The 13,423-nt window shown below is 38.5% G+C and overlaps 1 protein-coding gene across 1 annotated transcript in view; it reads left to right on the forward strand.

The window, feature by feature from the left end:
* Nucleotides 1-7,441: 7,441 nt before the first annotated feature.
* Nucleotides 7,442-13,423, forward strand: part of LOC139422628 (NLR family CARD domain-containing protein 3-like) — a gene marked incomplete at its 5' end in the record, with an annotated part of 8,494 nt that continues 2,512 nt past the window's right edge. The window contains 4 exons of the mRNA XM_071173774.1: nt 7,442-7,495; nt 7,626-7,863; nt 9,152-10,964; nt 11,251-11,424. Of these exons, the coding sequence (XP_071029875.1) occupies nt 7,442-7,495; nt 7,626-7,863; nt 9,152-10,964; nt 11,251-11,424 (2,279 nt within the window). The remainder of the gene's footprint in view (nt 7,496-7,625; nt 7,864-9,151; nt 10,965-11,250; nt 11,425-13,423) is intronic.

The following is a 13,423-nucleotide window of genomic DNA, read 5'->3' on the forward strand; positions in this document are numbered from 1 at the left end:
CTTTATAAACATCACAGAAGACTGAAATATATTACATGTTGAGTTGCATCCCAATATGACACTTTATATACATCACAGAAGACTGAAATATATTACATGTTGAGTTGCATCCCAATATGACACTTTATATACATCACAGAAGACTGAAATATATTACATGTTGAGTTGCATCCCAATATTACACTTTATATACATCACAGAAGACTGAAATATATTACATGTTGAGTTGCATCCCAATATGACACTTTATATACATCACAGAAGACTGAAATATATTACATGTTGAGTTGCATCCCAATATTACACTTTATATACATCACAGAAGACTGAAATATATTACATGTTGAGTTGCATCCCAATATTACACTTTATATACATCACAGAAGACTGAAATATATTACATGTTGAGTTGCATCCCAATATGACACGTTATATACATCACAGAAGACTGAAATATATTACATGTTGAGTTGCATCCCAATATGACACTTTATATACATCACAGAAGACTGAAATATATTACATGTTGAGTTGCATCCCAATATGACACTTTATAAACATCACAGAAGACTGAAATATATTACATGTTGAGTTGCATCCCAATATGACACTTTATAAACATCACAGAAGACTGAAATATATTACATGTTGAGTTGCATCCCAATATGACACTTTATATACATCACAGAAGACTGAAATATTTTACTTGTTGAGTTTACATCCCAATATGACACTTTATATACATGACAGAAGACTGAAATATATTACATGTTGAGTTGCATCCCAATATGACACGTTATATACATCACAGAAGACTGAAATATATTACATGTTGAGTTGCATCCCAATATGACACTTTATAAACATCACAGAAGACTGAAATATATTACATGTTGAGTTGCATCCCAATATGACACGTTATATACATCACAGAAGACTGAAATATATTACATGTTGAGTTGCATCCCAATATGACACGTTATATACATCACAGAAGACTGAAATATATTACATGTTGAGTTGCATCCCAATATGACACGTTATATACATCACAGAAGACTGAAATATATTACATGTTGAGTTGCATCCCAATATGACACTTTATAAACATCACAGAAGACTGAAATATATTACATGTTGAGTTGCATCCCAATATGACACGTTATAAACATCACAGAAGACTGAAATATATTACATGTTGAGTTGCATCCCAATATATTCACTTTATATACATCACAGAAGACTGAAATATAACAAAACTATTTGGCAGAGAAACACCGGATATTCAGCCTTAAAAAACAATTAATGTTTATTAATGATGAAATCCTAAAAAAAATATGAATAACATTCCATCTTCGAGGTCACTAGGTAATCTGACTGCAGGAAAGCAGTAGCTACACAGCGATTGTGTAAACCCATGGCTTGAATACAAAGTTAATCAGTAACTAAAATGACACACAGGTTCTTGACATTGGGGAGGTGAATAAACTGTTCCCAAGGTTTCTTTCTCAGCACAACGGAAAATATCTCAATGACTTGACATGTTCTGGTTGTGAATTCAGGCTACAAGGTAAGGATCCTACCAGTGATTTTGTAAAGTGTGTAGAGACATTAAATGTCTGGTGTTATTTTAGTATAGTGAATGACAGTAAAACACTCAGATCTAACAGTCCATTTCACCAGCTACGTGACAGTTCAATCATACAAAATGGCGCTAACTGTGTTAGGGTTAGGGAACATGTTGTTCATATATTCCTATATTCTGGTTATTTTACAATTTGTGTATGTTTTATGTATAAATTGTAAGTCGTCTTTCAGAATATCAGAACATTTGTTGTTTTCTAAATTCCAATGAGCTCCTGCTTCCTGTGTAATTTGGTATGAAACCACTGAACAGACTTTTCTTAACATTAATATTATGAACTGAATTCAGTAACAGCATAATAATATCATACCTGTTGAACAAAGCAACACACTGGAATGAGAGAAATTATTATAAGAGAAAGTGACACATTATTATTATTATTATTATATATTATATTGTTATTATTGTTATTATTATTAATATTATTATTAATATTATTATTAATATTATTATTGTTAGTTCCACTAGATGGATAAAAGGTGAACAATATCAATCACAACTACATATTCATGTGATGCATTAAATCACCTGACTGTTTCTATGTCTGTTAGTAAATGTTTTATTTCTCAAAGAGATAATGAATACATGAGAACAATTGACAATCATTAATAAGTTGTCACTGTGTTAACCACAACCAACATGTTGGATCTCTGTTTAGTTGTCACTGTGTTAACCACAACCAACATGTTGGATCTCTGTTTAGTTGTCACTGTGTTAACCACAACCAACATGTTGGATCTCTGTTTAGTTGTCACTGTGTTAACCACAACCAACATGCTGGATCTCTGTTTAGTTGTCACTGTGTTAACCACAACCAACATGCTGGATCTCTGTTTAGTTGTCACTGTGTTAACCACAACCAACATGCTGGATCTCTGTTTAGTTGTCACTGTGTTAATAACCACAACCAACATGTTGGATCTCTGTTTAGTTGTCACTGTGTTAACCACAACCAACATGTTGGATCTCTGTTTAGTTGTCACTGTGTTAACCACAACCAACATGTTGGATCTCTGTTTAGTTGTCACTGTGTTAACTACAACCAACATGTTGGATCTCTGTTTAGTTGTCACTGTGTTAACCACAACCAACATGTTGGATCTCTGTTTAGTTGTCACTGTGTTAACCACAACCAACATGTTGGATCTCTGTTTAGTTGTCACTGTGTTAACCACAACCAACATGTTGGATCTCTGTTTAGTTGTCACTGTGTTAACCACAACCAACATGTTGGATCTCTGTTTAGTTGTCACTGTGTTAACCACAACCAACATGTTGGATCTCTGTTTAGTTGTCACTTTGTTAACCACAACCAACATGTTGGATCTCTGTTTAGTTGTCACTGTGTTAACCACAACCAACATGTTGGATCTCTGTTTAGTTGTCACTGTGTTAACCACAACCAACATGTTGGATCTCTGTTTAGTTGTCACTGTGTTAACCACAACCAACATGTTGGATCTCTGTTTAGTTGACACTGTGTTAACCACAACCAACATGTTGGATCTCTGTTTAGGGGTCAGTGCTCTAAAATGAGTCTCTCTGGGGAGAGAGAGGAGGGGGGCCCTGCCTCTAAAATGAGTCTTTCAGGGGAACATGATACCAAAACTAAGAGGTGAGATGACAATATTGTTTAAGAACTTATAGTTTGTTTCTAAAACGTTTTATCCACAATGTTTTTACATTTGTTATTTTGCATTAGACATTATTGTTTATGGGAACCTTCATGTGTCTGTAAAATATGTTTTCAGATTTTAATTCATAGATTTTTGTGTATGAATTTTTGTTTTGCAAAACGCTATATAGCTAGAATTAAATGTTTGTATCCTGTATATTTGACTGTGATATGTGGATGTCGCACCAGCAAACACACTGGAATTTTAGCATGACACAATCATTTAGCCTACTCTTAATTATTGCCTAATATGTTGGCATGCATAACCTTGTTGTTTTTACTGTCTGAGTATACAGTATATATAGAATATATATAGAACCCTTTATAGGAGGTTAGGAAGTGTCTGAGTATACAGTATATATAGAATATATATAGAACCCTTTATAGGAGGTTAGGAAGTGTCTGAGTATACAGTATATATAGAATATATATATATAACCCTTTATAGGAGGTTAGGAAGTGTCTGAGTATACAGTATATATAGAACCCTTTATAGGAGGTTAGGAAGTGTCTGAGTATACTGTATATATAGAATATATATAGAACTCTTTATAGGAGGTTAGGAAGTGTCTGAGTATACAGTGTATATATAGAATATATATAGAACCCTTTATAGGAGGTTAGGAAGTGTCTGAGTATACAGTATATATAGAATATATATAGAACCCTTTATAGGAGGTTAGGAAGTGTCTGAGTATACAGTATATATAGAATATATATAGAACCCTTTATAGGAGGTTAGGAAGTGTCTGAGTATACAGTATATATAGAATATATATAGATCCCTTTATAGGAGGTTAGGAAGTGTCTGAGTATACAGTATATATAGATCCCTTTATAGGAGGTTAGGAAGTGTCTGAGTATACAGTATATATAGAATATATATAGAACCCTTTATAGGAGGTTAGGAAGTGTCTGAGTATACAGTATATATAGAATATATATAGAACCCTTTATAGGAGGTTAGGAAGTGTCTGAGTATACAGTATATATATAATATATATAGAACCCTTTATAGGAGGTTAGGAAGTGTCTGAGTATACAGTATATATAGAATATATATAGATCCCTTTATAGGAGGTCAGGTAGTGTCTGAGTATACAGTATATATATAATATATATAGATCCCTTTATAGGAGGTTAGGAAGTGTCTGAGTATACAGTATACCACCTAACCAAAACGTATGTCCCTGTCCTCTTTTTGAAGACGTGGCCAATTTAGACAGCCAGAAGACATTTTTTCATTAAGAAAAAGCACTTTTTTTTGACTACTTGTTGTTTCTAAATGGCTGCTGGGTAATTTGAAATGCATCGAAATGTTCGTTCGTAGGCATCGAATTGAGTGAAAGCTGCGCTGTTTCACTGAGTTAGAAAACAAATGGACAGGTCTAGCTCATTGATTTGTAGATCTGATGCAGTTGCTACTTCAGATTATGAGCCTAGCAGGTGTCGTGAATGAGTTATGTAGTACCCACGGAAGGCCACAGGGAGGAAGAGACCTATAAACGCATACTGTTTTTTACCTTAAAATCCCTAAACCTCACAATCAATCAAATGTATTTATAAAGCCCTTTTTACATCAGCATCTAACTCTACGTATTACCTATTTAGCATTAACCTGAACCCTAATTATTTTAGAAACTGTTTTAGTAATAATATTATGTTAGTAAATACCATTATAGTACTAAATAGCACTGATTATTTTGTTAATCAAAACCTGTCCCAGCATTTTGCTGTTATTGTTTTGTTATTTTATTATATTTATTATTGCAAGGCAGAACACTTGATCAACAAGACACATGTTTTATTTCTCAAATGTGTTTTGAACTGGGTGATCTAGCGACCTCTATGTGAAAGTCCAGCAATTGGCATGTGAAAGGTGGGGTAGATTTGAGATCTAAGGAATTAACCAGAAAAATACACTTTATTTCTCAGCTGCCCCACCAATGTCTGTAGGTGAATTAATAACTTGTAATTGCAAAATGTCCATTAGACGGCAGCATATGACCACGAAGCATCACTTATAGGCTACAAGCAGCAATATGATTGACATAAAATAGCATGCAACCACAGACTATATGTCCCATTATTTTCTAAAATGGTCACTTATTACTTTAGTTAGCTGTATATCTCCTATTAGGGCTGTGTTGCTTTTGGGTGAGAAAAAAAGTAACTATAGCAGGTATTGAATCCCAGGTAAATAATCACTAGTCAGAACCTCAACCTCAGTATACATTCATTATAAAAAATCATCTTAATATCTGATATTGCGAGTAAACAACCTCGAGAGTGCGTCTTCCAGCCCTCTAATAAATTACATCATTCAACCCTCCCGGTTAGTAAATTTACCTCAACATGCCCCCGGAGAAGGCAGAGTAACGACACCAGCCTTTTAGCGGGGCTGACAGACTGACTACAACGCTCGCGTCGCTAAATTCATTTCGTTATTAAAAATGACACACTGCTCTCGCGCGCCAACAAGCGTCTAGAAGTCAGTTCTATTTGTGACGCAGTTCGCGTGCCATCTCCTCATTGGTTTATAGAAGCAGGTACCCACGTGCCATCTCCTCATTGGTTTATAGAAGCAGGTACCCACGTGCCATCTCCTCATTGGTTTATAGAAGCAGGTACCCACGTGCCATCTCCTCATTGGTTTATAGAAGCAGGTACCCACGTGCCATCTCCTCATTGGTTTATAGAAGCAGGTACCCACGTGCCATCTCCTCATTGGTTTATAGAAGCAGGTACCCACGTGCCATCTCCTCATTGGTTTATAGAAGCAGGTACCCACGTGCCATCTCCTCATTGGTTTATAGAAGCAGGTACCCACGTGCCATCTCCTCATTGGTTTATAGAAGCAGGTACCCACGTGCCATCTCCTCATTGGTTTATAGAAGCAGGTACCCACGTGCCATCTCCTCATTGGTTTATAGAAGCAGGTACCCACGTGCCATCTCCTCATTGGTTTATAGAAGCAGGTACCCACGTGCCATCTCCTCATTGGTTTATAGAAGCAGGTACCCACGTGCCATCTCCTCATTGGTTTATAGAAGCAGGTACCCACGTGCCATCTCCTCATTGGTTTATAGAAGCAGGTACCCACGTGCCATCTCCTCATTGGTTTATAGAAGCAGGTACCCATGTGCCATCTCCTCATTGGTTTATAGAAGCAGGTACCCACGTGCCATCTCCTCATTGGTTTATAGAAGCAGGTACCCACGTGCCATCTCCTCATTGGTTTATAGAAGCAGGTACCCACGTGCCATCTCCTCATTGGTTTATAGAAGCAGGTACCCACGTGCCATCTCCTCATTGGTTTATAGAAGCAGGTACCCACGTGCCATCTCCTCATTGGTTTATAGAAGCAGGTACCCACGTGCCATCTCCTCATTGGTTTATAGAAGCAGGTACCCACGTGCCATCTCCTCATTGGTTTATAGAAGCAGGTACCCACGTGCCATCTCCTCATTGGTTTATAGAAGCAGGTACCCACGTGCCATCTCCTCATTGGTTTATAGAAGCAGGTACCCACGTGCCATCTTATTTAGCAAAAAAACATAACTTAACATAAACATAACTTATTTAAACAATTAAAGCTAATTTACGAACATTTCTGAATATGAATATGTAGCTTTTTGGAATGAAACTCTTATGTTTCTCTGAGCTCAGAGTAGTTGAGAGATGTAATGTTTGTCTCTGTTGTGTTGAAGTCCAATCAAGCAGGAGAGACCAGCCTTCCCTGTTCCCAGCTGTGTGTCCATGAAGAGTGACCGGTCTATGGAACCTCCTATAACGTTTAGAGAGGGAGACTTTTCTACTGAACAAAGGTAAGAAGAACTCATGGGTCCTGGTCAGTGAGTTAAACAACACTGTCTCTAGTCATTTCTCCTCTTCATAATCCATAGGCTAATCATTTTGACCATTTTCATAGTCCTAAAACAACATTAAACAAACAGCACATTCCCTGTGTGTGTGTGTGTGTGTGTGTGTGTGTGTGTGTGTGTGTGTGTGTGTGTGTGTGTGTGTGTGTGTGTGTGTGTGTGTGTGTACTCCCCGGATGAGGAGATGTAATCTCATGTTTTGTCCACAGAAACCAACAGGAGAGATCAGAGTCAGAGATTCTCAGTGGTCAGTCTTCCCAGAGTCATCAAACAGACCTGGCCTCCATATTCAGTGTATGTGGTCCTGTTATGTACATTTTGTTTTTGTTTACCTCAAGCAAAGTTGATCTGTCAATCATTCATTAATGTGTTAATGAGAAAGCATTTCTTCTCTTGCTTAACTTATTTATTTGATTTATTTCAGTTGCTTGAAGAGAAAATTATGACATTTGTGAAGAACGAGCTGAAGATGTTCAAGAGGATTCTTAGTCCAGAACTCCCAGAAGGCTTTGAGAGTCAGAAGCAGGATAAGGAAGTGGTGGATGCTGAAGATGAGAAGCAGGAGAGCAGTGCCAGAGAGGGGGCTCTGAAGATCACACTGCACATCCTGAGGAAAATGAACCAGAAGGAGCTTGCTGACACACTGGAGAAATGTAAGATCTGTCTGCCTCATGTTGAATGCTGTTTTATAACATTTAAAAGCTGTAGCTAAAGTACAGCTAAAGTAGCTGTGTAACTCAATGATATTGTAGCAGTCATAACACTGTAATTTTTCAGAGTAAATAACTCACGGACACTAGAGAAGCTTTAACCAAGTTTAATTCTTACCAAAGGGTCGGTACAGCTGTTATTCAGACAACAAAACATCTGACACAAGCACTGATATTTAACCCTTTCTCCTAGGCTGAGTCTCCTCCTCCCTTTCTCCTAGGCTGAGTCTCCTCCTCCTTGTTATTCAGAGAACAAAACATCTGACACAAGCACTGATATTTAACCCTTTCTCCTAGGCTGAGTCTCCTCCTCCTTGTTATTCAGACGACAAAACATCTGACACAAGCACTGATATTTAACCCTTTCTCCTAGGCTGAGTCTCCTCCTCCTTGTTATTCAGACGACAAAACATCTGACACAAGCACTGATATTGAACCCTTTCTCCTAGGCTGAGTCTCCTCCTCCACAGCCTAACAGCCAATGTATCTCTGTTGCTATACAAACATTAGTGATATCTGTTCTTCCTCACTTCATATGACCCCCCTCCATCACTAATCCATGACTCTCTCCCCTTATCAATGCCTGCCACATGTAATCACTTCCCTGCACCAACACATTCCAAGCTTAGTGCACACACTATATAACTTCCTCCTATAACCATTACCTTCTGGTGTAGACCCTCCACTATATACCTTCCTCCTACAGATACCCATTACCTTCTGGTGTAGACCCTCCACTATATACCTTCCTCCTACAGATACCCATTACCTTCTGGTGTAGACCCTCCACTATATACCTTCCTCCTACAGATACCCATTACATTCTGGTGTAGACCCTCCACTATATACCTTCCTCCTATAACCATTACCTTCTGGGGTAGACCCTCCACTATATACCTTCCTCCTACAGATACCCATTACCTTCTGGTGTAGACCCTCCACTATATACCTTCCTCCTATAACCATTTCCTTCTGGTGTAGACCCTCCACTATATACCTTCCTCCTATAACCATTACCTTCTGGTGTAGACCCTCCACTATATACCTTCCTCCTACAGATAACCATTACCTTCTGGTGTAGACCCTCCACTATATATATGTTTATGAAAACATTTACACATTTATACAGTCAGTTTAGAGAAGAAATTATTATAATTTACAACTTTATAACCGTCCTACAATACCGTAGGCATTAAAACAGACATAATATTAATATCCTCTGTGTTATTTCTTCATTCAGATGAGCTTGCTGTTATTTGCCAACGTGAAATCAAATCTAATCTAAAGAAGAAGTTTCAATGTGTATTTGAGGGGATCGCTAAACAAGGAAACCCAACACTTCTCAATAAGATCTACACAGAGCTCTACATCACAGAGGGTGGAACAGGAGAGGTCAATAATGAACATGAGCTGAGACAGATTGAGACAACAACCAGGAAACAAGCAAGACCAGAGACTGCAGTCAAATGTAACGACATCTTCAAACCCTTAACTGGACAAGACAAACCTATCAGAACTGTGCTGACAAAGGGAGTCGCTGGCATTGGAAAAACAGTCTCTGTGCAGAAGTTCATTCTGGACTGGGCTGAAGGAAAAGCAAATCAGGATGTCCAATTTGTATTTTCATTCCCTTTTCGGGTGCTGAATTTGATGAAAGAGGACAAACACACTTTGATTGAACTTCTTAATCACTTCTCAATGGAAACCAAACAATCAAGAATCTCCAACTACGACAAGTACAAAGTTCTGTTTATCTTTGATGGTCTGGATGAGTGCCGACTGCCCCTAGACTTCCAGAAGAACAAGATCTGTTGTGACGTCACAGAGTCAACCTCAGTGGATGTTCTGCTGACAAATCTCATCAAGGGAAATCTGCTTCCCTCTGCTCTCCTCTGGATAACTACCCGACCTGCTGCAGCCAATAAGATCCCTTCAGGTTGTGTTAACCAGGTGACAGAGGTACGAGGGTTTAATGACCCACAGAAGGAGGAGTACTTCAGGAAGAGATTCAGTGCCGAGGACCTGGCCAGCAGAATCATCTCACACATAAAGACATCAAGGAGCCTCCACATCATGTGCCACATTCCAGTCTTCTGTTGGATTTCTGCAACAGTCCTTGAACACATGCTGAAACATAAGATAGAAGAGATGCCCAAGACTCTGACTGAGATGTACACACACCTTGTGGAGTTTTATACCAAGCAGAAGAATGAAAAGTATCTTGGGAAAGAAGAGACAGGTCCACACTGGAATAAAGAGAGCATTCTGTCACTGGGAAAACTGGCTTTTCAACAGCTTGTGAATGGCAATCTGATTTTCTATGAAGAAGACCTGAAGGAGGCTGGCATTGATGTCAATGAAGCCTCAGTGTACTCAGGATTGTGCACACAGCTCTTTAAAGAGGAATGTGGGCTGTACCAGGACACGGTGTACTGCTTTGTTCATCTGAGCATTCAGGAGTTTCTGGCTGCTGTATATGTGTTCCTCTCATTCATCAACAACAATGAGAATCTAATGGCCGAACCGCAATCAACATCCAGGAAACTTTCTGTGCTGTTCAGAGACAAGCCTAAAGTTACTTTCTACAAGCCTGAAGTTACTGTCTACAAGAGTGCTGTGGATAAAGCCTTACAAAGTGAGACGGGAAACCTGGACCTTTTCCTCCGCTTCCTTCTGGGCCTCTCACTGGAGTCCAATCAGAAACACTTACGAGGTCTACTGACAAAGACAAGAAGCAGCTCAAAGACCCATGGAGAAACAGTCAAGTACATCAAGGAGAAGATCAGGGAGAATCCCTCTCCAGAGAGGAGCATCAATCTGTTCCACTGTCTGAATGAACTGAATGACCATTCTCTAGTGGAGGAGATCCAAAGCTTCCTGAGCTCAGGAAGTCTCTCAAAACCCAACCTATCACCTGCACAGTGGTCAGCTCTGGTCTTTGTGTTGCTGACTTCAGAAAAGGAGCTGGATGTGTTTGACCTGAAGAAATACTCCAGATCAGAGGAAGGTCTTCTGAGGCTGCTGCCAGTGGTCAAAGCCTCCAGAGCTGTTCTGTGAGTAAATAAAATTACATTTAAGAACTAATCATCAGGAAGAAATATTCAGTTTAGAGAAAAATATATATTATAATATGTATATAATATTATATTGAAAAACACATTGAATTAATGCATTGATTTGCACATTAGTATAACATTATGACCATACAATTCTAGGAAACGGAAGATGAATCTATATGTTGTTTGAGAGAATAAACCAAATGCATCTACCATTGTCCTTCTACACTACTGGTGTTAAATTAACAGTGTGTTTGTGAAGTCATGATGATCTCTTTGTCAGGCTGTCAGGCTGTGGAGTCACAGAGGAAGGCTGTGCTTCTCTGGTCTCAGCCCTGAGGTCAAACCCCTCACACCTGAGAGAGCTGGACCTGAGTAACAATGACCTGAAGGATTCAGGAGTGAAGCTGCTCTCTGCTGGACTGGGGAATCCCCACTGTAAACTGGAGACTCTGAGGTCAGTATTCCTGTAGTTGGTCAACAAGTGATAACTGTTCATCAGATCCACATGTGTTTACCAGACACACATAGGTTATGGTGAGAGGTTAGTATGTTTTGTTGTTGCCTCTGTTACTGGTAATGGTGAGAGGTTAGCATGTTTTGTTGTAGGCTCTGTTATTGGTAATGGTGAGAGGTTAGCATGTTTTGTTGTAGTCTCTGTTATTGGTAATGGTGAGAGGTTAGCATGTTTTGTTGTAGTCTCTGTTATTGGTAATGGTGAGAGGTTAGCATGTTTTGTTGTAGCCTCTGTTATTGGTAATGGTGAGAGGTTAGTATGTTTTGTTGTAGCCTCTGTTATTGGTAATGGTGAGAGGTTAGCATGTTTTGTTGTAGTCTGTTATTGGTAATGGTGAGAGGTTGGCATGTTTTGTTGTTGCCTCTGTTACTGGTAATGGTGAGAGGTTAGCATGTTTTGTTGTAGCCTCTGTTATTGGTAATGGTGAGAGGTTAGCATGTTTTATTGTATTCTGTTATTGGTTATGGTGAGAGGTTAGCATGTTTTGTTGTAGCCTCTGTTATTGGCAATGGTGAGAGCTTAGCATGTTTTGTTGTAGTCTGTTATTGGTTATGGTGAGAGCTTAGCATGTTTTGTTGTAGTCTGTTATTGGTTATGGTGAGAGGTTAGCATGTTTTGTTGTAGTCTGTTATTGGTAATGGTGAGAGGTTAGCATGTTTTGTTTTAGTCTGTTATTGGTAATGGTGAGAGGTTAGCATGTTTTGTTGTAGCCTCTGTTATTGGTAATGGTGAGAGGTTAGTATGTTTTGTTGTAGCCTCTGTTATTGGTAATGGTGAGAGGTTAGCATGTTTTGTTGTAGTCTGTTATTGGTAATGGTGAGAGGTTGGCATGTTTTGTTGTTGCCTCTGTTACTGGTAATGGTGAGAGGTTAGCATGTTTTGTTGTAGCCTCTGTTATTGGTAATGGTGAGAGGTTAGCATGTTTTATTGTAGTCTGTTATTGGTTATGGTGAGAGGTTAGCATGTTTTGTTGTAGCCTCTGTTATTGGCAATGGTGAGAGCTTAGCATGTTTTGTTGTAGTCTGTTATTGGTTATGGTGAGAGCTTAGCATGTTTTGTTGTAGTCTGTTATTGGTTATGGTGAGAGGTTAGCATGTTTTGTTGTAGTCTGTTATTGGTAATGGTGAGAGGTTAGCATGTTTTGTTTTAGTCTGTTATTGGTAATGGTGAGAGGTTAGCATGTTTTGTTGTAGCCTCTGTTATTGGTAATGGTGAGAGGTTAGCATGTTTTGTTGTAGTCTGTTATTGGTAATGGTGAGAGGTTAGCATGTTTTGTTGTAGCCTCTGTTATTGGTAATGGTTAGAGGTTAGCATGTTTTGTTGTAGCCTCTGTTATTGGTAATGGTGAGAGGTTAGCATGTTTTGTTGTAGCCTCTGTTATTGGTAATGGTGAGAGGTTAGCATGTTTTGTTGTAGCCTCTGTAACTTTCTCACTCATTATTATTCATGATTCATTCATGATCTTTCTCAGTTAAGGCGTCACAGGCTTGATGTCTCATTGTGTTCGAGGAATAAGGGACCAGATATATATTTCAGAGTGATACCTCACTGTCTAAATAGATATGGTGTGGACTGTATACTCAATACAATCTAAATCTGATTCCTCACTGTCTAAATAGATATGGTGTGGACTGTATACTCAATACAATCTAAATCTGATTCCTCACTGTCTAAATAGATATGGTGTGGACTGTATACTCAATACAATCTAAATCTGATACCTCACTGTCTAAATAGATATGGTGTGGACTGTATACTCAATACAATCTAAATCTGATACCTCACTGTCTAAATAGATATGGTGTGGACTGTATACTCAATACAATCTAAATCTGATACCTCACTGTCTAAATAGATATGGTGTGGACTGTATACTCAATACAATCTAAATCTGATACCTCACTGTCTAAATAGATATGTTGTGGACTGTATGCTCAAT

This window comes from Oncorhynchus clarkii, chromosome 12, assembly GCF_045791955.1.
Source record: "Oncorhynchus clarkii lewisi isolate Uvic-CL-2024 chromosome 12, UVic_Ocla_1.0, whole genome shotgun sequence".
In the NCBI taxonomy this organism is placed as follows: domain Eukaryota; kingdom Metazoa; phylum Chordata; class Actinopteri; order Salmoniformes; family Salmonidae; genus Oncorhynchus; species Oncorhynchus clarkii.